This window comes from Pleuronectes platessa, chromosome 21 (assembly GCF_947347685.1).
Source record: "Pleuronectes platessa chromosome 21, fPlePla1.1, whole genome shotgun sequence".
NCBI classification, from domain to species: Eukaryota; Metazoa; Chordata; class Actinopteri; order Pleuronectiformes; family Pleuronectidae; genus Pleuronectes; species Pleuronectes platessa.
In genome coordinates, this window is record NC_070646.1 from 15,796,273 (window position 1) to 15,822,875 (window position 26,603).

At 42.1% G+C, this 26,603-nt stretch overlaps 1 protein-coding gene across 3 annotated transcripts in view; it reads left to right on the forward strand.

Annotated features, from left to right (window-relative positions):
- wu:fj29h11 (uncharacterized) overlaps nucleotides 1-26,217 on the forward strand; it is a 40,392-nt gene extending 14,175 nt beyond the window's left edge. For all 3 annotated transcript variants that reach the window (XM_053413173.1, XM_053413171.1, XM_053413172.1), the window contains 29 exons: nucleotides 118-265; nucleotides 496-673; nucleotides 786-966; nucleotides 4,029-4,155; nucleotides 4,266-4,385; nucleotides 4,816-4,966; nucleotides 5,050-5,162; nucleotides 5,619-5,769; nucleotides 5,892-6,140; nucleotides 6,856-7,068; nucleotides 9,027-9,208; nucleotides 9,388-9,571; nucleotides 10,432-10,574; nucleotides 11,852-12,033; nucleotides 14,500-14,759; nucleotides 15,920-16,157; nucleotides 16,241-16,424; nucleotides 16,893-17,019; nucleotides 17,429-17,515; nucleotides 18,480-18,665; nucleotides 18,766-19,034; nucleotides 19,280-19,428; nucleotides 19,543-19,627; nucleotides 20,545-20,659; nucleotides 22,335-22,466; nucleotides 22,566-22,832; nucleotides 24,952-25,090; nucleotides 25,247-25,391; nucleotides 25,475-26,217. In XM_053413173.1, coding sequence (XP_053269148.1) covers nucleotides 118-265; nucleotides 496-673; nucleotides 786-966; nucleotides 4,029-4,155; nucleotides 4,266-4,385; nucleotides 4,816-4,966; nucleotides 5,050-5,162; nucleotides 5,619-5,769; nucleotides 5,892-6,140; nucleotides 6,856-7,068; nucleotides 9,027-9,208; nucleotides 9,388-9,571; nucleotides 10,432-10,574; nucleotides 11,852-12,033; nucleotides 14,500-14,759; nucleotides 15,920-16,157; nucleotides 16,241-16,424; nucleotides 16,893-17,019; nucleotides 17,429-17,515; nucleotides 18,480-18,665; nucleotides 18,766-19,034; nucleotides 19,280-19,428; nucleotides 19,543-19,627; nucleotides 20,545-20,659; nucleotides 22,335-22,466; nucleotides 22,566-22,832; nucleotides 24,952-25,090; nucleotides 25,247-25,391; nucleotides 25,475-25,888 — 5,119 coding nt within the window. In that variant the 3' untranslated portion in view covers nucleotides 25,889-26,217. The remainder of the gene's footprint in view (nucleotides 1-117; nucleotides 266-495; nucleotides 674-785; nucleotides 967-4,028; nucleotides 4,156-4,265; nucleotides 4,386-4,815; nucleotides 4,967-5,049; nucleotides 5,163-5,618; nucleotides 5,770-5,891; nucleotides 6,141-6,855; nucleotides 7,069-9,026; nucleotides 9,209-9,387; nucleotides 9,572-10,431; nucleotides 10,575-11,851; nucleotides 12,034-14,499; nucleotides 14,760-15,919; nucleotides 16,158-16,240; nucleotides 16,425-16,892; nucleotides 17,020-17,428; nucleotides 17,516-18,479; nucleotides 18,666-18,765; nucleotides 19,035-19,279; nucleotides 19,429-19,542; nucleotides 19,628-20,544; nucleotides 20,660-22,334; nucleotides 22,467-22,565; nucleotides 22,833-24,951; nucleotides 25,091-25,246; nucleotides 25,392-25,474) is intronic.
- Nucleotides 26,218-26,603: the final 386 nt, after the last annotated feature.

Below are 26,603 nucleotides of genomic sequence, written 5' to 3' on the forward strand. Positions count from 1 at the left end.
TCTGCAGATATATTTACTCTGTCCATATAGGTATCGTGGTTTATTTGACCACATGTGGCCCCTTAAAGTAAAGCAGATCTTTGCTTACCTCTTGTGTCTCTTCTCAATCTCTGACAGGAAGAACGAGTTTGGTATTGGTGTGGAATTGGCCGCTGAAGGCAAGAAGCTCATGCAGATTCAGCAGGACAGGCTGGGCCGCAGCTTGGAACGCCTCTCCACGGAACTCTACAGCAAGGATACACACTTTGTCCTAGAACTCATTCAGGTAGCTTCAAGTACATTCACACCCGCACATATGCTTTTATATATGGTATTATACATGGTAGCAGCCAGTGGGAAAAGTCAGCTAGGTGGGTCCAGGGACATGCCAACTGGAGAGAAAAATAAACAAATGGAGGGAGGGAGGGATGAGAGACAGATGTACTGGGATGATAATTATTAAGAGTTTCATGTCTTGTTTAAATGTAACTTTAACTTATTCTAATATTATTTCAGAATGCTGATGACAACAGTTACCCATCAGATGCCGGCCTCATTCCATCGGTGGCCTTTGTGGTGGAAAAGAACTGCATCACTGTCCTCAACAATGAGATCGGCTTCCAGGAGAAGAACATCCGGGCCATCTGTGATGTGGGTCGCAGCACCAAGGGCAAACACAAATACGGATACATTGGTATGCATGTCCATGGTGTCTTGAACACTGCTTGAATTTGCAAATAGTGTTTTAAAACTTTATGTTTGTCTCATAACAGCAATATTAATAATCCTGATACTTCTTCTAACAGGACAAAAGGGCATCGGCTTCAAATCAGTGTTTAAGATCACAGACTGCCCGGAGATTCACTCCAATGGCTTCCACTTGTGCTTCGACAAGACTTGCGGCTTATCCATGGGATACATCCTCCCCCACTGGACTGAAGATGAGAGGCCTCTAGATGCAGCGCTGAGGAACGCAAACCAGATCAGGTTGGAAGAAAATAAATTAGATTGTCTTTTTCTTTACAAAAAGGTAAAACACAGGAATTACAAATAAATATAAATTGATGATGTACGATTCATGTCTCCCACTAAGCCATGACAATTTGGCAGTGAGCCAGCATTTATAACACCATGACCCCAAAACTGAAGCAGCAAAATTGAATTCAGTGACAAATCTTAAGTAAAAAAAAAAGGCCATTCAGGTTAATTCAAAAAGATGCAAACCATAATTCAGCTCTATATCATCAGCAACTCTGGTTTTCAGTAAATGTGGTACCTCAAACATACAGTACATCAGATTTATAATGTTCAGCCATATTTGTTCTACAGTTGTATGTTTACCTGATGTCTGAAGGGATAAATGATTTTTGGCCACTTGAGGGCAGCAGAACAACCTCTAAGCACAACATGTTACCACCTTATATTTGCTGTGGGGATTGTGACAGTAAATCCATCTACCCGTCCTGAAGAAACAGATCAACATTCAAAAAAATATGTAGAATGTTTTGGCCACCAAACTATTAACCATACATATCAACATTCACTCTCACCTTTTAACTCGTTTTTTTAGTTATAAGCATCGTCATTTGGTGCTTGGCAGGTATCAAACTGTGGCTTTATCAGAGCTACAGCAATTGTCCTACAACAGTTAGTTGTCAGTATGGCTCGTTCCAAGTGGTGAGTCAACCAAAATTGTAAATGAATCATTAACGAAAAGCTGAAAGAGGTTACACCGCAGTGTTTCCCCCAGTAAATGTCTCAGTCAAGGTGGTAAGCAGGTGGCGGTGCTGTTGGCGCGGTGTGTAGCGGTGCTGTTGGCGCGGCGCGGCGAAAATTTTTGGGGGTATTTTGCTCAAAGATGCCAGTACGCATGAATGAAATAAACAACTGTTTATTTCAATATAAATAAACAACAGTAGGTACAAATGTTGTGGAAAACATGCAGACACTACAAAATAAAATTAAAGAACAGTGCAAATTAAATACAAATAATGGACAATACACTTAACTTTTGTATGCACATAAAAGGGCAAATTCAACTATTTACAGTTCCTTTCTGGATCTTCTTATTTGCGGCACAGCTGACAAGAGGCATCAGTGCATGCTATTCTGCGTGGCTGTGCAAAGAACAGTTCCAGCGCCCTGCTGAAATTAAACTTAGACACTGGTGGGCCATTGATGCTGATCTTCATGAAAGGCTGTAAGACTCTTGCCCTGCAGCCTGTTTCGCAGGTCTGTCTTTATCTACACATAGAGTGAATGAAGTCAATGTTGTATTTAATATTTTAAATTTTGAACTAAGATAGTGAGAAGATGATGGGCTTACCCTATTCATGGCAGAAAAATCTCGCTCACAATTGACACTTGCCACTGGTATCGTGAGCGTGATCGCTGACAGGAGGGACAGGTTTGGATACAGCTGATGTAGCTCATCATACTGCATAAGCCTTTACGTTACATATCATTCATGGACCAATTAAAATCGAGATATTACTAGACATTTACGCAGCTTAGGCCAACGTCATTACGTTGGCTATGCTCATTCACGTCGCGTTACCCCCGCGGATTTTTAAGTCAACATTGCAGCTGCCGTGTCCGTGCCCGCAGATATTTCAGACTGGAGGAATTTTAACAAATTGGATTATAATTTAAAAAGGAACAGAATGAATAGCAAGAGAAAGGCCTGCGCCAGCCTTGGACGGTGTACAGCAGCAACAGGGACAAACAATGTTCGAGCATTTCAAACGGACAGGTAGCCTACATGAACGGAAGGATGCTAGCTAGCTGTGCTGTCAGTCAGACTGTCACTGGATTACTATCGTATTGCTTATTTCTACAGCCAGGGAGTCAGATTGGTGAGTCAGAAACTTTTTGGGGGTTTATTTAATAATAAAGTTGGATGAATTGATACCGAGTGCAATCCATTCTGCATTTTATATTCAATTGAGCAGTTGTGTTTTCATTGTTACTGACGGACAAACCTAAGCTCTGCAATGTGGATAAATGGTTACATTCTGATGCTGGACAGGTCCATGGGGCATATGCTACTGGTACTATATCTATTAAGATAAAGTTTATGGAGTGGAGTTGCCATCAGTTATGCTGTAGTCCTACATAATGATGAATGCTGTCTTTTATTTTTAAGTTGAATAGAAGTAGTACCGGTAGTTTGAATCGGCGAAGGTTTGACTTGTTGCCTTACGTTTATTCTGCCCTCGGTGTGAGGGACGGGTCCGTTAAGTCGATGGATGCGATGTTTAATCATTTAGACCAAACTACAGTAGGCTACGGGCAAACCTGAAGTCACCGTCGTGACATTTCATATACGTCCCGTCTGTGTGTGTGAGTGAGTGAGTGAGAGAGAAAGAAAGAAAGAAAGGGAGGAACTTATTTGAAATCGGCCGTGCGTGCCTGTTTGTTGTTTATTGTTTTTGATTTAACAATATATAGGTTTAGAGAAATCTGGCTTTCAGAACTCAGTGCCTACCCACTCACTGACCTCACCGCACGTCACTGGCGGTAGATTGACAGGTGACTATGATAGACTATGCAACAATATATTCAACCACCAGATGTCGCCGTCTCAATTACACTCAAAAAACTTTATTGGCACGACTAATGTTGTAAACAGTATTACCTGAGTATTATCAATGCCATTTTTTTTTTTTTTTATTTTTTTTTTTTCAATACATTGGTAGTCAAGGCGGGGCCCTAGTCTTGTTAAGGCGGCCGCCTTAACAAGATAGTGCTGGGGGAAACCCTGCACCGTTACAAGTTCCACAATTCATAGGTAGTTGAGCATTCTAAATTTATTACGTTGCGTCTGTGGCTCAGGATGTAGAACAGGTCGTCCACTAACTAGCGGGTTGGAGAGCGAGATACTGAGCCCCATATTACATAGAGTATTATGCTATGTCGCCTATTACATATAACAGCTTTGTCCTGATGTTTTGAGTGGAAGAGGAAACAGAGGCCTTTATTCACTATTAAAGCTGCATATTTAATCCACCAGTTTTCTAACTGCATTATGGAATTTGATTGCTCATCAGTTGGACCACCAAGATCTGCCTTCCTCTGCGCTCCGAGAGCCATCAGACCAGGAACCTGTTTCATGATGTGCACCCCTCCCTGCTGCTCTTCCTGCACCGCCTGCGCTCTATCAGCATATACAATCAGGTAGCTCTTGTGCTGGCACTCAAACATTCTAACACACTCAAAACTAAAACCATTCTTTCAAAGCTAAAAGAAGTCTTAATCTATTTCCTCCTGGTGCTGTCTTTCTTCAGAGTGAGAACCGTCTCGTGACCATGACTCGAAAAGATCTGAGTCATGACGTAGTAGAGGTGGAGCACACAGAGGGCACAGAGCGCTGGCTGGTGGTCAAAACTACGCTGCAGCCCAAGAAGGTAATAAACACGCAAGCCTCATGGTCTATGTAGGTTTTAGATTTTACATTCACATCAGTCCTGAAATTCACCGTAGTTTCGCTGACATGCTCCTGTGTTTATTCCTCATAAATGTTCTGTGCTTTCTGCTTTTTGCCAGCCTCAGTGAAAGCTCACGAATTAGGTCTTGGCTACAACATCTGGCCTAATAATTTCTCAATGGAATCCCTGTGACTTTGCTCATCAAAAAAAATATTTTTCCCTCCCCAATTTCCCAGTGGCAGTTGCCTGTTTCCTGTAGTTAGGTTCTGTTGGAGAAGATGTGAATCTGACTAAGAAAACATATGTTGAAACATTTGCTCTCATTTAACAGGCACCTAAACCTGTTTTTTGTGAGTCTGTCTATTTGCGCTGATGCATCTATGTTGATACTGATCTGTTTCCCCTTCAGATCAAAGAGGACGTTGAGGCGACCGAACTTGCCCTGGCGTTCCAGCTTGGAAGCGACAACACAGGAGATGGCATTGTGTGTCAACCTCAGAAACAGCCTGTGTTTGCCTACCTGCCGCTTCGCAGTTTCGGCTTCCGTTTCATTGTCCAAGGTGAGAAGAATTTTTAAAGTAATTTTTAGAGCATCCCAGTTATGTAAGAAGGAATTTGACACTCACTTGACTTTGTTCTCCAGGTGACTTTGACATCCCTTCCTCTCGTGAAGACGTGGACAGAGACAGCTTCTGGAACCAGTGGCTTCGATCTGAGATACCTCAACTTTTCCTTCAGGCCATGGACGTCTTCAGTGTAAGACAGAATTGTATCGTGGGATTAATTCACTGAAATTTGAAATTAGAAGATTTTACTGAGTATAAAACCGAAGACATTTTGAAAAATGAGTTTCTTTGTAAATTCAGTTTCATACACCTCTCTTAAGTAACTTGAAAGTCACTCAGACACACACATAAATACCAGTCCTCTAAATATGTCTGAATATTCTTATCAAGATCCATTATTTACACTGGATCTGTTCCCTTATCCGGATCTGGGTTCTAACCTGACTGTTAGAATCACTGTTACATATATACAGACCTGAGACAAAAACTCCTCTACCTGAGAAATTATGCATTAAATAAAATAAATAAAAGAATAACAGGATGTCTAGAACATGATGCAGGGATAATACCCATTAGTACTTAGTAGTCATTCACCATTGAGTATTTTTTGTCTTTTAACTAGTGTCCTGTTTGTCCCTCTCTCCAGGAACACCCAGAGTTCAGGGGCCTGAATGGCCTATGCCAGTTCCTACAGTTTATCCCCCTGCCTGATGAAGTGATGGACTTCTTCAAGCCTGTTGCTGGGCAGATTATCCAACTGCTTAAGGGAAAGGCCTTCCTGCCGACACTCAGCTCAGGTGTTACTCACAAATGAAACAAAAAAACAAAACAACATTGACAAGAGTAATAAATACAGAGCTCATCGTTGTTTTTGTTTTTTTAAACCTTCGAATGTTCCTCTCCATGCTTTCTGTCATAGAGGGTAAGGTTGTGTACAAGCTGCCGTCCCAAGTGGCCGTCTGTCGGGATGCCGTGATCCGCGAGGTGATTGGCGGAGACGAGCTTGAGAGACATCTGTCTCTGTCCTATCTCCATATGGGTTTGAGCCCAGCCCCACCCACCTCCCTGCTCACTCACCTGGGAGTGCGAAACCTGCGGGGATCAGATGTTACCACGGTAACCACAGCCATGGCCAAGGAGCTGATGAGGGAGGAAGGCATCCATTCAGGTGTGTGCACTTAAGAGTGTATTTAAAGAGAGAAAGAGGAGGACTTGGCAGATTATGATGTCACACAAATAACTAAAGCTGCTGACACAGTACATGTGCACTGTGTAATGTGCAGTTATCAGTCATTACTAGAATGCTGATATTACATATATGCTGGTTTGTCACAAGGTTAAACAGCAACACAATACGGCTAAAGTTAAGAGAACCAAAGTTCAATGCATCACAGTACGGAAGGTCTATATACTACACAGTGTTATACCATTAATATTTTATAATAACCACAACTTTTTTTACATCCTCAGTGTTTTCCATATATTTGTTGTTGGACTGCCATAATATCAATATTGACCACACATAAATGGATACAAATCTAAACAAATCTCCACTATTTCTCAATCTCTCTCTGTCTATCTTACAAACACACAAACACATTGACAAGGCTCGGTTTGCCGTTGTTGGACTGACAAAAGTCCAGCCTCATCAGTGCTTCCTGTCCCTGTATGTCCCTTTACGGGTCCTCTCTGTGTGCCCATGGGCATGCAAGGGTTTGACACAGCGTGAAGAAATGGAGCTAAATATATTGTTTATTATCATTATCATTATTATTTTGTTGCAACTCAGAATTTTAACTTAACTTACTCAGCCACTCAAGGATATAAGCAACTGTTGCTTATCTCAGTCAGTTTTAGAAAGTGTGCCTGTGTCCTTTTCTTAGACGCCGGTCTGCGACAGCTGGCCAAGTTGCTGGTTTGCAACTTCCGAGCTCTGGAGTATGGCTACGGAGAGGCAGACGCCATCTTGCAGAGCCTGAGGGATCTACCCATAATCCCCCTGGCTGATGGAAGTGTGGTGGCATTAAATGGAGCGGGAGTATTCTTTCCAATGGAAGAAACCAAGACTAAGAAAAAGAAATCTCCAGCTCAGCCAGGTAATTTCATGTTAACATATACAACAGCTCACTTACATCACACTCTCGCATTAATTATTATCTATTCACTGATGGAAAAGAAGTAAAAAATCCCATTTATTTTCTGAATAGAGATTTTGATTTTCAGTCATAATATTGCAACCTTCCAAGGTAGACTGAGCCCAAGCTACGAGATTTTGAAAAAAGGATAAATGCTAGAAGGCAAAGGTCTGTTTAAGTTTAATTCTTCACAGAGAAGAATTAAACTTCTGAAAATCCTCCAGTTCGTAATGTTGGAGCTTGCTGTTACCATGGAAATGTTTACCATTACTGCGAAAATCTGCTCAGATTGAATCGTCCTGTGTTACAACCATGATTTCCTACTCTAACATACCATGCATGTTGGGAAATTAATAAAAGGGGGAAAAAGGAGGTGAAAATCAAAACAGGGATCACTCGCAATGGTTTATGGGCTGAATAGTTCCTTCACTCTTAAAGAAATGATGTACACATTTGTATACCTTTGCCTTTTAGTCCGATTTCCAATATTTGTTTTGCTCTGAATCAAATATTTTGTGGTCAAAATTGATCTCTTAGTTGGTCGGCCTGGTTCCAGACTTTAAATCTTTTATAAGGATTTTCTGAAATGAAAACAAATTTCAGTGCACACATTTAAAACAAGACTTTGGAATAAAGTTTCAACAAATAAACTCTTGAGATCTCACTCATCATTAAATGTGAGATCATTTTATAGAAATGTAGAATTTATCAAGATCCATGTGCCTCCTGATTAAATAGAGCTATTACTAAAGGAGAAAAATCTTACTTTGATGGAACAAGCTAAAAAATAAAAACAGATAAATATGCATCAACTCAGTGATGAGGTGCCCCCCTGACAATGTGTGCCCAGAAACCTCGGCACTGAAACTGGAAATGATTGTGGTACCTCATGTGCTAAATAAAAACTGCATAGAATTCTGATTCATCTGAAGCAAGATACTCTGGTAAACAGACGTGGTAACTGAGACTAAAACTTTATTTATAGCAGTTACAGAAACAGAGTATGTGCCAAAGTTCTGTTCTGTTAGAAGTCGGCACATTCACAGACGATGAGAGCAGAGAAGTAGGTGTACAACAACTTGACCTCTCTCTAACGATATGCCGACACACTCCCTCACATCACAGCGCACACACACATCACGGCATACACACAAACACACACAAAAGTGGCTGAACGCCACTGGCTAGGTGCGTCATCACATTCACAGACAGTACACAGAGCAGAGGTTTAGAATGACAGACATGAATAATTGATTTTCACACTCTGATGTAAGCATCCTGCCACTGCACTTTGCTGGCTCTAATAATCCTGTCTGGTGTCTTCGTAAGCGACTCAGAATTCTAACGTAGGACTTGGATTTGGTTCTGCTTCACCTTCATACCTTATTCTTTTTTTTATGTGCATGTAAACCCAGAGGTAGGTTTCTGCATTTTGGCACCAGACCAGTACTAAGTACAAATAGTCAGGAAGTCTGTCTTTCGTGAGGTGCCTGACTTTTAGTTCAAATACATATGTTACAGCAGTTACATGTGATTGAAGACAATATTCACAGACTGTTTAGGTGGAAAGTGAACAAAGAACAAAGCATGACTTAAAAAATGATGGAGGTCTTGACGCGGGCAGGTTTTTGTGTCAGTGAATGTGGCTTGGTTTGAGCAAGTGAAACTAATGTCTCATGCATTTAAACTCGATAGACAACTGAAACGCAGCGTCCTTCTGATTTAAATTTGGTTTCACAAGGGGACACTTGGGCCTAAGCAGATGTATTGACTCTAAATCTAGAGCCATTCTAGTTCAAAAAGTTTCGTATTTGTCGTCTCTGTGTCTTGAAAGTGACATGGTCATTTTTAGGGGGGGCCAGTAGATACAGGTTCATGGTTGTGAACCAGCTTTCTTTTAACATACTGTCTTTCAACAGGACCTCTGTCTGCACTATACAAGGATGTAAAGGTGGTGCATCCCTCTCTGCTGAGCTGTGTGGAGCCCCTGGAGAGTCAGCAGGTTCGAGAGCTGCTGAAACGACTCGGAGTTCATGAACTGGAGCCCCAAGAGCTGCTGGAGAAGCACATCTACCCCACAATACGGAACAACAAATGGAAGGTAGTGTGCTAAATGGATAAATCGAGTTTTACCATCTCCATCTACGTGATATCATTCAAAAACGATGTTATGCTAATTTCACATAGCAGGTTTTGAATCTCTCCCCTTGTAGTTTACTTAATTGTCTTTCTTTCCTTCTCTGACCCCTTTGACTGATTCATCATCATCATCATCATCAGTCAAAGCCCGAGGCAGTGGTGGTGAGCTACCTTGTTTTCATCAAGCAGCACTCCTCCTCCAGCCACGAGCACTTGGACGTTGCAGTTCCTGTCCTCACCAGCGGGGGGCTGCTGTGCCCAGGGCAGGACAAAGTGCACTTCTCTGAGGAGTACGGCAACATCAACCTGCAAAAGACACTGCCTGGTACAAACACACAAACACAAACCCCCTGCTGCTACTGTATTTGCCTTTTCTTATGGAAACATTTTTTCAGCTGTATGCACATGTTTTTCCTCTGTGGGGAAAACGCTTTGTTAGGGTTTTTTCCTCCATTGTTATGGTTAAAGAAAGCATGAAATGCCTAAGAGTATTGGACATAGGAGTGTGTGTGTGTGTGTGTGTGTGTGTTTGTAATGTAATTGGTAGTGGAATCAGGACACTTGGCCTGAAGAGGAGCTCAATTCACAACCAAGTTTTAATGTGTTCAAAAAATTCCTTATATAATTTATAGATAGATAGAAAATTTAAACCTAGTACTTTTACATCATTGAGGATATTTTGATCCTTTGTGCTCTAGTTATTTTAAGGAGAGACTGATAATGTCTTTGTCTTGCTGTTGAGTTACCGTCCAATCTATTCTTGTCCAATACATACAGATTTTCTGTAAACTCAATGACAACTATAAAAATATAATACTAAAACACATTGTCACACTATAAACTTTTTTTATACGATTTTTTTTTGGAGTTGCTGATATTTATACCAAATTCTATATTATATACTGTAAATTATGAATTACTCTCAGAAACAACATTAGACTTACAAGTTACAACTTCTCTAACTTTTCTGGAATAACTTCCAAATCCGTGAAAATTACTGTTACATCACAAATCACCTCAAAACTATGCTTAAGTGGACTTGCAACTGTATTCTCTGATATTTCTGACACAGCAGAAAAAATGACTTTATTCTCATATTATATCTTCATTGTTGTAAAGACTCTGTTCTCTTTATGTGACCCTAATCTTAAAAATTTAACCTAGTGCTACTTTTCCCTCCACTAGGCTATGATTGGGTCCTGCTGAGTCCCTGCTATGTGGAGACTGACAATGATGTGGAAGGATGGAGGGAGCTGTTCAGCAGACTGGGAGTCAGAGATGGTCTCATCATCCGTAAAGAGACACAAACACTCACTTCCAGAGAACTGGTGAGGAGAACATCGCTGCACCGTTACTTCAGCTTTTTAGGAAAGGCACAAAAGACTAGATCTTTGGCAGTGACAGCCCTACTTGTGAGCACAGATGCTCCAAGGGTAAGGGTTTGTTTTGTTAGGACACAATATTTACTGGTTGCGTGGACACCCGTGGCATTACAAAGTAACTGCCTCATCATGATGAATCAGGTCGTGATTAAGGGATGAAGACACTAAAGATTAAAAGGACTAGAGAGATGAATAGCTGCTTTCAGAATGAGCAGAAAAAGCAGGTGAGTAGTGGGACATGTTACAGACAGAGCTGAGGCTGCACAGGTCAGACATTCCTGATGCCTGTTTTAGCCTGAGCTAAAGCTACGAGGGACAGTATGTGGATTTGTTAATTCATTTTATGACTTGTGCTGCCCTCATGTAACAGGCCTTTCTCGCAGCCGCCATTTCGGCCCAGCAGGAAAATCAGGGGGTTTAAATAATGGGATAAATTTCTGAAGCCATTGTTAATTATTGCTCATATTTCGCGCCAGCAAGGAGGTTATGTTTTCACCCTAGTCTGGTTGTTTGTGGGTTTGTATGTATGATTATACAAAGTACACAGGAGGGATTACCACAAGAGAGTCGAAGGGTGTGGAATGTGTCAATTTTGGGACGGATCCAGATCAGGGGGCTTCTAGAATCTAGTGTAGGTTTAGGTCTACAAAGTTTAAAAATAAAGATTTGCCCTTTCAAAAGGTCTAATCCAATGTACGTGCACTGGTTTTCAGTTCACCATTTACAAGGTGTCAAATCTGGAAAACAATGATGCACCGGAACAGTGACATTCGGAAATTGATTTGGGAAACTTTCAAAAGAGAACTGCAGTTTTGAAGAAGGAAAAGTCATCCAACATAATCTTTGCAGAGAAACAGTTAAAGCATAATTAAAGCACTGAAGAGCAGTGATTGAACCTATGAGAGGGGTCGCAGTAAGTAGGATGAAATCTAGATTCATTTTTTGAGTTCAGGGGATGGAAAACCAAGACAAAATCTAGACCACATAGACATTTGCCGGTATGAATAGTGAAATAGAATCTGATAGACAACCAGGTGCTAGCTAAATAGGTCACAGTAAGTACTTTGAAGCTGCCTCTGGTGTGTATGGGGAGCCTGGCGGAGAATCAGGGTCATTGTATTGTGATCAAATCCTTTAGTTCTGGTTGGAGAGAGAGACTCCACTTCATTAACAGTGTGTGTTTTGTTTAATCCTGACTCTTCTGTCTTTTGGCGCTCCTCCAGGCCTCCAGCCCCTGGTCAGCTGAAAGTGAAAGGTGGCACCAGAGGCCTGGGGAGGACTTTGTGCTCGATGACTACCCCTGCGAGGAGTTCAATGCCCTGGCCACAGCCCAGTTGCCTGGCTCCCTCCTCCTGCAGCAGAGAGTGGCCTTGCTGAAGTTGCTGGCGACCAACTGGGACACCGGGTAACAAGCACATTCAATGTCACAAATTAACTTACATATTTCTCCTCCTCTGTCATGCTCTGTGCAGTGGGTACTGTTCCATTCGAGGACAAGGTGCATTCACTGGGTGTCTGTTATTTTTGGAAATTTAATGGTTAGGTTAATGGCATTGATGTTGATGTTAGTCAGGGTCGGGTACTAATTCCTGTTCTGTGACCATTAAGTGATGACAGGAAGTAAAGTGGAGTTATTGTTCAACATTTAAATCAAACAAAAGGCAGTGGCACACTAGACTTCTGTTTGTGTTTGATGTTGCCAGAGTCATCTGTCTGGAGATTAATAATCTGGATTTAGTTGCTTTTTGAGCTGCCTCATTTGGTGAGTTACCTTTATTTTAAATTAGAGCACAGCTGCTCAGCTAAGAATGTCAGTCAAGCTCACAAACTCATACCATCTGTTTTCTGCTATTATCATATTTTTCCGATGACCTCATGCGTCGGTCAATGAAAACCTCAGGACCTTGGGAGTCTTTCTACATATTTCTTTGGAGTTATTCAATTCCATTTTATTTGTATAGCGCCAGATCACAACATACATTATCTCAAGGCACTTTAGATAGGCCAGGACCTGAAAACTTATAGAGAAACGCAACTGTTCCCACAATGAGCAGCAACTGTGGCGAGAACCAGACTCAATGTGGGCGGCCATCTTCCTCGAGCAGTTGGGGTGAGCAGAGAAATGTTACCATTGTAAGTGCTGACCACTGGCTAGGGATGGGCGTTCGATTAAATTGTCTTCGTCGATCGTCGGGAGAGTTAATGACGAATTTTCGATTAATCATTAATATTTTCAAGTTCAAAAATTCACTATTTATAAGCTACATTAAAATGCAGAAATGCAAAAAATCGTGTTTTCCTCATTGAGATCTTTATTACAAGATGAACAAAATATGCGCTGCCGTAATCTTAGGCAGCGGAACCGACAGCTAGAAGCCGGTGCTACTAAACACAACTGACCCTCGTTTTTTTTTCCTCCAAAATAAACTAATAATAATTTAAAAAAACATAATGTTAAACAACAACTACAAATATATAATACTTAGGTCTGACAGGTTTTGCCAAATGTAACTCAAAACTATCAAACAAGGTACTGAGTCGAGAAAGCTTCATAAAAATAACCAGTAACTCACATACAACTTCAGCACCAGCCTACGGATTTGTGTTGAGAAAGATGAGCATGTTAACATGCTCTGGGGTCAGACGCGAACGCAGCCTGGTGACCGTCAGTCCAGCCGCCGAAAAACCCGCTCTGAGGGGGCTGACGTCGCCGTGATACACAGGTAGCTCCGTGCTAACTTGGCTAGCCTGGCCGCGGCTCCGGTGTTTGCGCTCCCCTCGTCCGTGTCAGACAACGCAGGCTCCTTGTCTCCCCCAGTCTCTGGGATAGCTTCGCAGTGTTGGCAGTGAACCAAGTCATTTTTTAACTCAAAATGGTCCCATGCAACACTTCGCCGTGACCTCTTCATGTTTACTTTGGAAATGGAAATACACGGTAACTCGCAGCCAGTCGCAGGTAACTGAGTAGGACTGTGCCTTTTTTTTTCAAACACTGCCCCCCGTGGTCAAATGTGTAATTAGCGAATTCCTCGATGAAAAAATTATTTCATCGAGGAAATTCTTAATGATCAATTAATCGATCGTCGATTAATTATGCCCATCCCTACCACTGGCTAAAGAAAGTTGCTTTCAGACATGAACTGAACTCCAAAATCTGGAGATTCTCATGTTGCATTGGTTGTGTGTGAAGACAAACTCTTGAGAAAGTCAAGATCTATAACTTTGCTTTGACAGATAGGATTAATATAAGATATCACTTTTTATTCCAAATTTTATTTCTAAACTTGTATCTGGGTAAAGATAACAATGGAACTGTAATGACCTGGTCACATTTACATTTTACGGTCTAAAAGTAGCGGTTAGCTTCTAAAAGTGCATTGCTTCAAGTACCCTTAAAAATGGCAGGAAATCATAAGGCGATATTAAAGCCAGAGAAAGACTGAATTGGGTTGTGTGTCTATCACAGGGAAAGTATGATGACATTATTTTTCCTGAGATCCTAAGGAAAACGTGGAGCATAACTGTCATCTATTAAAGTTATTAATTTGACATGAGTAGATTTTTCTTCAGAGCGTGGATCAGAACCTCTCAGTGCATTTAACGTTGAACATTGAGCATGCAGTGCTGCTGAGTGCAGTTGGAATGTAGGTCACAAAGTGCTGCCACTTTGTCGAGTTGTCATGAATGACATCAAGATCACTGAGCTCCAACTGAAGATGCACAATAATCATCTGTGAAGTTGTATGATAGTGTATATTGAGTGCATCTTGTCAAAGAAGTGGTCATAGTGTGGTATTGCCTATTCCTTGACTGTAAGGACCGTTGGAAATCTCTCAACCATTTCTGACTTCTACCCCTCTCATTCTTTCAGACACAAGTACTCTCAGTACCTCACAGCCCAGCTGGTTGACAGTGATGGCCGAACAATCAAGAACACCAATTCCTCCTTCTATTACTCCTTGTGTCGTCTTGAATGGGTGCCAGCCCATCGCCCGCTGGAAGGAGGAGAGCAAGAGAGAAAGTACCTCTGTCCCAGCTCAGTTTACCTGACCTCACCTGAGGTCAGCAAACTGCTGGGGACTCATGTCTATTATGTGGACATGGACGCCAGCGAGTTCACCAGAGCTCTAGGTAAAGACATGTCTTCTATGGTGGGGATCTCTTGCTAGTTTTAGATATTACCGAGGATGTTTAAATGTTGTGTAGGGCCGATATATGGCCCTAGAAAGAACCCATTAAAATTTGGAGGTCAGAATTTTCTTTTCCATATTCTTTGCATTGTTTCCCACAGAATTAATTCAATGTATGGAATGTAGCAGGGGTGGAGATTCTGAGTGACAGTTACACAGACTTAAGAATGAAAGAAGTTTTTGTGCGAGAACGAGAACTGCAATGGATGCCACAACTGCAGCTTAAATTGTGAGGTCTGCGTGGATGGTTAAAACTTTATTGATGATAGAGATATGGCTATACTGCAATTAGTGCTGCAAATAGCTCTTCAATGCAGCAAGGGAGAAAAATTACAGATCTGTTATTTTATTATGAGAAAATATTTTTGATTCCTTTAAAAAAAAAAAACTGTGATTGGACAAGAACTCCACAGTCTGGATTATTAATGGGCAACACTGCATTTAAACTTGGCAGAGGTATGAGCTCTCACAGCTCCCTAGTCATTATTATGTATTTACAACATGATTTGTGTATCTGGCATGTCTACCGTCCCAAAACCTCTGGAAAAAAAAACTCTAGCGATTTGTTGTGGTTCCTCTATTTCAGAAACGATACACTAGAGTGCGTCGAATGGGATTATGACCGAAATAAACGTCATAGTCACACCATGCCCATGTAGGAAGTTTCGCTACATGGCCTTGGACGAGCAAGCTAGCGTTAGCTGCTGCTACCCGTCAGACATTTAAGTGGCCGCATAAACAAGGGACCCCCGGGACACCTCTAAACGTTGACAGTGTGGAAGGATGCTGCTGCTGCGCCAGCTCAAGCTCCCACTGCTCCCATTGCCGGGCTTCGCTGGGGAGCTTGGGCTCTCGCAGCCAGGCTCACCGGGGTTGAGGGGGGCGGGGCACTCAAAACAGGTCAATCTGAGGAGGACTGTTTTAGACAGGTTACAAAGGTGCTGTTTTAAATGATCCTTGTGGTATTTTAACCAAAATATGTTACAAACATTTCATTAAGACCCCAAGGAACCATATCAACTGTGGTAAATAGGGCATAATATGTCCCCTTTAAGTCATTCACATAATGGTCCGTCGTCACACTTTCTTTCACTCCTTCAGGAATGAGACAGAGTATCACAGTGGAGGCTCTGATAAACTACTTGAAGGAATGGTGTGTCAAACCAGTGGCGGACGACCAGGAGCAGAGACCGCCTGAAGACGAGTCAGAGGGAGCCAGTTTCACATCCACAGTTCAGCACATCCACAACGTGTACACCTATCTGCATACAAACTGTCCCCAGAGCAGCCTGAAGGAGCTGTTCCAGCATACCCCTGCTGTGTTCATCGAGTACAAAAGGTACATAGCTGTGTGCGCATAATTTCTCATGTTTATTTCAAGATTTAAACCCCAGAGGTCACAAGTAGAATTTGCTTCCCCAGGCACAACGATGACTGGTGTTCAGGACGCTTCTACCACCTGAAGGAGGTGTGCTGGAGTGACACGACGACAATGTTCCTGCGCTACAAACTGCTGACTCGCCGACCTGACAGCTGTGTTCAGGAGCCAAAAGTCCTGGCGCCATTCTACCATCCGCTGGAAGGCATGGAAGACTTCTTCACCAGAGTATGCTGCTTTGTTACCGTTCACCTGACACACTTCACTAGTTTCATTTAAAATTGCAATCCAGAAAAGGGTTAAATATGCAGATGATGGTTATGTACAGTAGCATCATGCTGAGGCTAAAGCTAAATGTCCCAGGCCAAAAGTCAGCATCTTCACCACATGATCCATTTCAAAGACATGCAAGTAAAGAAACAGCATTGCTTTTGTGTTGCGGTCAGCAGTGGCATGATAGATAATCTGTTGCTTATACCCTTTAAAGTTACAAAAACATTAACATTCTATTCACATCTTGGCCTTAATGTTACACCATCTCAAAGGCCATATATAATATTCACATATCAAGACAATAATTACAAGTTTCAGAAATAAAGATGATTACTGATAGAAGCCCATATTCAGCCCAAAGTACCCCATTGCTGACACCACACATGATGTCTGATTACACTTACTATACTATCTTATGTACAGCTGCTGAATGTGGATCCCAGCCCCAATATGAAGCAGTATGTCGGTTTGTTGGAACTGATCTGTTCTTCATCTCCCATACCAACTGCTGAAGTGCTACAGGATGTGTCAGTGCTCTACGCCAGACTTGGTGAGGACAATCAGATTGCCATTCTTTTGTTTCATAGACTTTGTTCAGACTGTTATCCGTAAGGGATCAGAGTAGAGTGTGTAATCCTATTGGAGCAACCAGAGCATCCATACTGTAAGAATCTGTAAAGATCAGAATCACATTTTAGACCAACTCCAAATTTGGTTTGGATCGGATTTACAAAAATTGCATTACATGTATTTTTTTTACGCTGTACAGACATTCTGCAAATAAAATCTAGATAAACATTTGTTCTCAAGAAGGCCAAATGTTTCTCACTTTTCAGTCACACGCTTTTCCTTATTCTTCATGTCCCATCTGCCTGGATCTCCATCTCAACAACTGTTCTATTTCCCTTTTGACTAGCTTTACATGTTATAATGTAAGATGATCTCTGTATCTTCATCAGCTCAAAAGTGCAAAATTCGAGTGTCTGGCGAACAGGAGCACAGCCCTCAGTTCGAGCTTAAATCCAGCTACTGCTCCACTTTGAAGGGTGAGTAAAGTTCACACCTTTCACATCGTTGTGAACACAATCCACTCGTCACTACCTCTTCAATCTGTGTCTGTGTGTCAGGCTCTCTGCTCGCCTCGTCTGTTTATTGCAGAGGAGCATCATCCACCACCTGTCAGTATGACACATGTTTTGAAAGCAGCAGGGGCAAATGTGTTGTTGCAGACTGGAGCCGCTCCACACTGGAGACTGAGAAGAGTCCCATAGCTTACTGTACTGTCTGCAGTGCACGTGTTCAGAGGTGTGGCAGCAGGGCAGTCATTTACAGTTCTAATGTGATCAGGGATCTTAGAATGTGTGTATTCTCAAAGATAGTTTTGTTCTTTTTTAATTGAATTCTAATGGATGAGCCGGAGGGAAGGCTCGGGGAGAATTGTGAGACAAAGATACCGCATGGGCTGAAAGGCACAGTTGCATGCCGATGTTCTAAGAACAATAGGAACTTTGTTGTTGTGGTTTAGCTCACTGATTTGGCCCATTACCCCACACTGTCAGCAGATGTTGCAGCACTTGCCGTGACAGAGAGCTCATGAAAGCAATTAGTAAGGCACCCAGTTGCTTCTATTTGGATCATACTACAGTCAAACATATTTTTAGATTCAATGTGACTTACACTATTCCAAAGGACAACTTGCCAGAAAATCATCATGTTTACACATTACTGGATATTTTGCAAACAAGAACTGCTGATTTTAAACACTTATGTGTACATTCATACAGTATATATGTGCTTAAATAAAATTGGGCTAAAACTATAGGCCACCATGAATAAATATGCTGTACTGGCTGGTATAAATTTTCTCAAACCAATCCCAGTATTGATCAGTAAACATTTTCAAATTCAATAAGGTTCTAGTTAGTCATTTAAAGATATGTAACCAATATATCCTGTAAAAAGTGAATGTGCACAACCAACTGATGGTTTTGATTTCTCCCTTGTGTCCAGGTATGGTGTCTGATAAGAGGGTCTTCCCCACCAAGGATAACACCTGGGTGAGTCTGGCACGCAAACCTATGATTGCTGACAACAAAGAGCTGGAGAAGATCTTTAAAACACACAATGAGGTCTGCCTGCTCAACCTGCCACCAGCAGAGAAGAAGGCTGCTCCCAGAAACCATACTGGGAACGTTGGTACAGCACTGCTATATTTGTTTTCCATAAATACGTGTTTTTATACCCAATCTGAGTTTTTGCCAAACCTACACTAATATAATCCTGTTTGAAATCCCAGGAGAGCGAGCCAACAGCGTGCCTGCCTTCAACGAGAAGGACCGGTCTTTGTTCATGGACATCTGCCGTGTCCGTCCCCTGTCCCTGTGCGTCAAGACTGAGCCTCAAACTGAGAGCCTAAGGCCCAGTCCATCCATGCAGGCCATGGTGCACTCCGTCATGCCCTACATCCAGAGGTTCCTCTACCACCACGAGGACTTAGCTGATCTCTATTCAGACCTGGTCGAAAAGAACATCGGAGGGAAAATCAAACGTCTAACCTTTTGTCAGGTCAGAAGATCACAACTTCAACTTTAACATTGTTTGGGACTTGGAAGTTTCTTGTTTCGATGTTTGATAGAAGATGGGAATGTTTGACCGATTCATACAACTTTACAAAGAAATAGTGTACACACCATGTAACACACACCTTCGTACGAGTAGAAAACAGCAATGTGTCTGGACACGGTGTCACCTGGAACCTAGAGTATGCCCCTGCTCCTGGAACCAAAGTGACGTTTGTTGTTTGTGTCCAGGTGGGTAAGCTGTACATCCGCTACCAGCTGGATGTGGCCGACAGGGATGAACCTGAAGTGGAGATGCAGGACGTCATCTGTCTGCTGAAGGACGAGAAGGAGTTCTACATCCAGAAGGATCATCTCTCAGCCAACCTGGACATCTGCAGGTACACACACGGACAATTGTGTCAAATTATGAACTACAATGGCTATTACTATGTGTCTTGCAAGTTATTTTACAACATCTTGTATTCCTGTGTGTGTGTGTGTGTGTATTTCAGGGAGCTGGTGAAACTGTTCTGCACAGAGAGCAGCCACAGGAAAGAGCTGATGCATTTCCTGAGCGCCCTCATAACCTCACTCGATGTAAGTGATATACGATCCCTTCAAGCATTGATCACTAATCCATATCAAGTGAGAGGGGTCATTGCATACTCGTGGGCTTTCATCCCATCCTCTTGTCTTTTCCATCACACACTCAAACACACACGGATACACTGCTACCACCATGGAGCTGACTGTAGCTAGAACTAATAGGCCGTTTCCCTGGAGGGAGTCACGTTTGCATTACATGGCAACTCGCTCTCATCTCTCCAGCAAGTGCAGCTGCAACGAATTCTGAAGTCAGAGGTTAACAACGCTGATCTTCCCTAAGGCCTCAACTTTGATCTCTATTGAATATGTGATCTTGCTTTTAATTTGTGTGCAGAAGCTGTGTTGAGACATGCAGCAGAATTAGGCCGCATTATATAATCAATACTGAATTTGGGATAAGACGCAACTGACTGTTTGATTTCAGGTCTATGTCTGGTTTTGCTTAAGTCAATAAAATGGAATTTGAGATTGTTTGTTTAAGAGTTTTAATGAAGAGATTCAGCAGTATAACAGCCACTTAATACACTGGAGTCAGACAGAGGCAGATGTGAGAGGATCTGAGGAAGCTTCTTACAGATCCGCCTCTTCTCTCATTGCATCCAATTAATACTTTCACTTTTATATGATGCCAGGGAACTGATAACTCACTGGCAGCACATGTGAATTAGGTCATAGACATTTTAATAAGAATGTCTGCCAATGTTAGCGAGAGAATCTGAGAGATGAAAACTAAAGAGTACCCGGCTCAAGTGTTGTTATGAAACTCTTTTTGTTTAGACACTGGATGGGATGCATCAGTCATGTGTCTGTTATGTAAATACATTTTAGAAAACCATATAAAACAATGTGATTGCTGTAACTGTGCCGAGTATCGGTACCACACTCATTACCTCTGTTTGTGTCTGCAGGACCCAAGAGCTCTGAAGAGACTGTTGGATAAAGAGGACATCAGAGAGCTGCCCAGTGACCAGGAGCTGTGGGAGGTCCCAGAGCCTCCCAAACCAGAGTTTCAACTGGAGAGAGGTGCGCAGGACACGTACACTGTCAACACATCCATCGTCAACGTTCCAAAATAACAAGGCATCACTGCACTTAAAGACAAACCACTGATTTCACACATCGGAGCATGATAATGGTGTTGGGGAGTACAACTGCATATTTAAAAACTTTATATAAAGCCTTCAATTACTCCAAAGAGAGCCAGGTAAAATCTGATAAACTGTCTGAAGTTATGTCGCAAATTAAAAAAGTAAAGTTAGAAAGAAGTTTTACAACCTGATAAGGTCTGTTAATCTTTAAATAAGCAGACTCAAGAGAATCTAGGACTTCTAAAAAGAAAATAAAGCTAAACATTCACAGAACTCCAGATCTTTATCCAGAGGGGCTCTATGTGAGATGAAAATGTCTGAGTCAGTCGCTGTGGAGGTTTTGGGGGAATTTATCCTGCAAGCACCTCAGTTTTAACTCCAGATAATGTCCAAGTAAGCACATGTGAGATCAAAACAGGAAACAAAAACAGGAAAGGAATCGATCAGGCATGTTGATGTTTCTGAAATGCGACGAAAGACAGTTTAAAAATCAATACAAGTATCTCTGGATGAAAAAGAGGAGCCAAACATAAGAACCAGAAGAAGATGTCAACATGGAAACCTGAGAGTCATAAGTCTTGTACTGGGGCAGGTCCTAATAGTTTTAAACTAACGTTACTGGCAGCAAAGAGGGAACAGTGTATGTTATGGGGATATATTCGGTGGTGGATTAATCCATACATGGTACTGTAGTGAATATTTCCAGCAGCCGATCAGTGTGGGACTCAATATATTCATTTTAATGGAGAAACATGTTAGATAGTACTACAAATATTCAATGGACTGCATTTATAATAGCACGAGTAACTCTAGTTGTAATGTCCAATCAAAGTACTTGACATTCAAATTCACATTATATTCACTAATTCATCCTGTGCCTCGGTAGTTAGGTGTGTATTTAGCCTTTTTAAAATGAAACTTTGTATTTTTGAGTTCTATAAGATGGATATCTTGGGCAAGGAGCCACCGGCAAGGGAGAGAAGTCAGACGTTCACACGATGGTTTGAGTGTAAAGATTGAAAGGACAAAACGTTCAGTGTTAATGTGTGAAATAGTCACAGTTTGATGCAGAACATCAGCAGTAACTCGCTGCTCTAACTGGAGCCTGAGATGAATTCTAACAAGACAGTGCAGCTTTTTCTGAGTCTCTGTCAAAGTGACATCTTCCATCTGCAGTTTCTCCAATTCTCTCTGTGACATTCGGCCTGATTTCCATTATCATTTCATAATATTCAAAGTGTATTTCTTCACAGTCTCAACCCTGCACACATACACTCCTTCCACACACACGCACACACGAAAAGATAACTAGTGGGTTTCTCGCATATGCTAATTTGGGTTTGTTCACGGTTGTGTGTGGCAACATAAAAGAGCAGCTGTTGCCAGGGCTCAAAGAGCGAGGGGAGCAGATATCTCAGTGCAGCGTGCGCACACATTCATACGTCTGCAAGGAATAATATGATCAAAAGACTTTTCCATTACAAAATCTGCTTTTATGACATAACAGCACTGAAACAGGCCTATACTGCATGTGTTGGCCGTTTCACAGCTTTTACATTATCCTCCGTTTCTCCTTGTTGGTTTTAACTCTTGAAAATGTTGAACTTCAGTCCTATCAAGGAGTCACTCCTCCATCAGCTCTCTAGAGGAGCCACCACGGCATGCACAACAGGACGGGGAAGACACACTAGTCTGCTGGCCTCCTCGAGCATCCATTCAAAGCAGTGGAAGCAGTCGCACAGGTACTTTGTCCAGCTATTCCAGAAAACATGTTTATGTTTTAATGTCCAGACACATAAAAACCACAAATCCCTTTTCTCACGATTTCTATGTGCCAGCAGGTCAGTCAGATGGAGGCGTAGTAGATGCCATCATGAAGATGTGGCCCCCTCCTCCTGGCCCTAAAGACAGAGGCCCGGAGAGAGAAGGAGTGCTCAGAGAAGGAGGCCACGTCGTCCCCCAGAGTCCCAGCAGTGAGGGACACCAGCCACTCAGGAGCAGCTCCAGACCACCAGACCAGCCCGCGTTTCAGAGAGTCCTCAGCCATTCAGACCAACCCTATCCTGCTGCTGGGACCACTAACATGAGCACCGCGCCACGAACACCAGGTTACACATTTAACTATCTCCTGTCTCCTGCTGCCTTTGGTTGTTTGTTATGGTTCAGGGTGAAATAACAAATGACAGATAAACCCCAGGACAAATGACAGACTAGGTTAGGGTCTAGCTGGAAAAGAAAGTGGAACTGCTTGCGGCCAGTTCATTTCCCTATTTGAAGACCAAGCCAGAGATACACTTCCAGTGACATGACTCTAAATGAATGTTAATGTTTCTCCATGACTGCTGGACATGTAAACAGGCAACAGATTATCAACATGTTAGCCAGAACAACTTTATATGGTAAAATTATGTCCAAGAAGAAGAAGTGACCAAACATTAATTAGTGCAGCCTGTCGGATGCTAATATTCAGAGAGCAGGGCGGCTGATAGCCAAAACATAATCTTAGTATAGTTTTATAATAACAACATTTTGCCGCACAAAATTAAAGGTTAGATTTTTTTAATAACAATAATGTTTTAATCACTTGAATACCAAATTATGCAGAGAATGTAATTTTACTGAATAGTATAACATTTGCAAACATGACACTCAATTTGAAATGTAATGTTTAATAACATTTCACACACTACCACGGTCGACTGAATCTATGCCTCTGATCCTGGGTTAGTGTCATAAAGATCAATATCTGGATATCTGGAGGTTCTCGAAAATATTTAGACACAGGACACAACACACATCAAAACACAGAGCTACGAGAAGAGTACGAAAAAGATAAATGTTTGGAAAATATTATATTCCAAGCACAGTCTATGATTCCAAGTAGCTTCTCTGTGCACATTTGCTTCATCAAAATTTCCTTTTAAAACTAAACCAATTCACGACTTGAACATACCATCAAACAAATAACAACCAAAGGTGTTTACTGTAATAACTGAATTGTGGCAGGGATCTGTTCTTGCTTCTGCTTTAAGTTGAGTTAATTTACTTTGTTCGAATTCCTTCAAACACAAATCACCTTGAGTTCTTACCTGAGGAATAGCAGCAGCTACATGTAGCACCTTAGCTTTGTTTAGCTTCAAGGCTGCAATCACACTGATTAACTCATGAACTAACATTACTGACAGTATATTCACCTCTCAACTTCCATTCCTGAAATCAATGAAAATGCATGTTTAATGCTGCTGGGCTCAATTGAGCAGGCAACTCACCTGGATAATCCTCTTCATTCAGAAGAACACATGGAGTGTGTGTAGCTGTGTGTGTGAGTGTGTGTAACCACTGAGCATCACCTGCTGATAGTTTGCAGGTGATGCGTTTAAGGAACGTAGGGAAGCTGAGCAACTACCAATGGTTTATAGAGATAGTTCACTTGAAAATGAAAATTCACTTATTATCGACTCGCTGCTTTGCCGATGTCCACAAAGCACCTCTGGAGTCTCGGGGGTAAACAGCGTTGCAGCAAAATCCAATACAATTGAAGTAACTCGTGACCCCATCTTCAAACATAATAAAAACAACAGAAACAATATAAAATGCCTCCATACTGCTCGTCCGATGTGTCTGTAAGCCCTGACTTTAGAAATTGAGCCATGTACACCAAGTGTTTAATCTAAATGTCCGCTGTTATCCTCCTAATTACTCCAGCAGTTCTCACGAAACTAGATCAGTCGTAGCGATACTCTCGAGCTCTCATGAGTGGTGAGTAAATAATAAAGTGAATTTTCCTTTTTGGGTGAACTATCCCTTTCTGGGGGTGCATTTAAGGAACATCTGTAACTTGGTTACCTACCGAAAATAGACAGAAGTATGCAAAAGTAATCCTCAAAAAATGTTCACTGTGACCTTTCAGACAGCACTCAAAAAGATAAAAATAAGAACTAAACTGTTTTATTTAAAAAAAAAGTCTATGCAGACATTTTGTAATTCTATCAACATGGTGAGTGAACGTTCAACAAATACCAAATGGAAGCTAATGGGCAAATGCTTGTACAACCAAATTAATCTTAATAGTTATCATTTTTTATTTGATAGTTTGGGTGGCAGCATTTCATCCGTTCACATTTATCATGAAAACACAGTGATTATTTCAAGTGGCGTTATAGTCAATTCTATATGTGCAGCGCCTCCTGTAAATGCTTAATTCTCTTATTTTGTCTTGTGTGTTAGGAACAGAGCATCATCAGCAGACAGAGACGACTGAGTCTGACAGAGCTGAGAATGGAGAGAGCAGCGCCGCAGCACAGCAGAGTCCTCCATCTGCACAGCCCGCTGAGACAGCCGGCGACCACAACGCTCCAAACAGCCTGTAGGCCTCTCCTCCTCATCTCACACTATCTGAAATATTCATGCAGAAAACTAATGTTGATTTTTTACTAAATACTCTTTGTAATCCCACCTGCCCCCCCCCCCCTTACCCCCCACCTCCTCTACTCTCCACACTGATCCATCCTTTGTCTGTCAGGGTCGTCCCTGACGCTGTAGTGCTTCCGAGTGTGTTCCAGGGGACGGCAGACACTCATCGTCCTCCCCTGCACCTGGACTTCCCCCAGTGGAACAAGGGCCAGCCTCTGGAGGACATGACGCTCACCTGCCAGAAACCCACCACGGTCAGTACCCTCACTCCACTGGACGGTTTCCCATGGGGTTTGAGTGTTAGCAAGCTTTTTTCTAAACCGCTCTTCCTCTCCAGGTGGTGATATCAGACGAAGCCATCGACATGGCGGAGATCGGTGAGTGGGGAGAGCAGCTGGTCAACTCCTTCCTGTGCCACTGGAAGGACAGCGGCGACCCCAGTTGCCCCACGGACATCGTGTGGTGCAATCAGAGCGGAGAGAGCGGCCAGCCCTACGACTTCAAACTGAGCTTCGGAGCCGCAGGAGAGGCGAGGGTGGTGTACGTGGAGGTGAAGTCCACTATAAAGAAAGAGAAGTCGTTCATCCACCTCTCCGCCAACGAGCTGGACTTTGCACTGAAAGAGAAAGAGCGCTACCACATCTATCGGGTTTACAGCGCAGGAGACGCCTCCAACACTCGACTGTGTCGCATTCGGAACCTCGCGCAGCATCTTCACACCAAAGATCTGGCACTTTATCTGTTTGTATAAGTTTCAGTTTCTGCACTATAACACACACCATAAATTGTAAGTGATAAGTTAAATATGCCTTTTAAACATTACCATAACTGCACTGACTTTAGTTTTTTTTAAGTGTGGCCACGATGCAAGCTACGGATTTCTTTATTATGCTGCTCGTGAGCCCAAATTTGCACATTCCTTTTTCATCTCTGTCCACAATGATGTTGTTATTGCCAGCGAAATGCACACGCGTTTGTGTTTTCTAGTCAGTGTTCAGTAGAAACTCTGAATGTTTTAACCGTCTTTTATTACCTCACTTGTACTCTAGCATTCCTTTGAAATAAATGATTTCTTGTTAACTCAGTGACTCCAAATGTATTTGGCTCTGACCACTGGATATGAACAGACACAGTCTTCAATAAGTTTACAGACACATCTTTAGCGATGTTCGACTCTGTCACCTGAACCTCTGACAGATGAAGCAATTATAACTGTGGCTTCAGTTGAGTCAAACAGAAGCAGAGCAAACTGGAAAGAAAAGGAAGTGAACCACAGAACTGCAATTCAAACCTACTCCACATGTTATGCTGTCACGCAGACAGCCAGTGACGTCTCATTTTGTGACCACAATATCTCAAGAACTCCCTTTAAGGAATTTATTCAAATTTGAAGTTTTATTAAATCTAGCCAAAAAATTCACTTAGGAGGATCTGATTTGAATTTGGAGTTCAATGGTCAAGGTGAC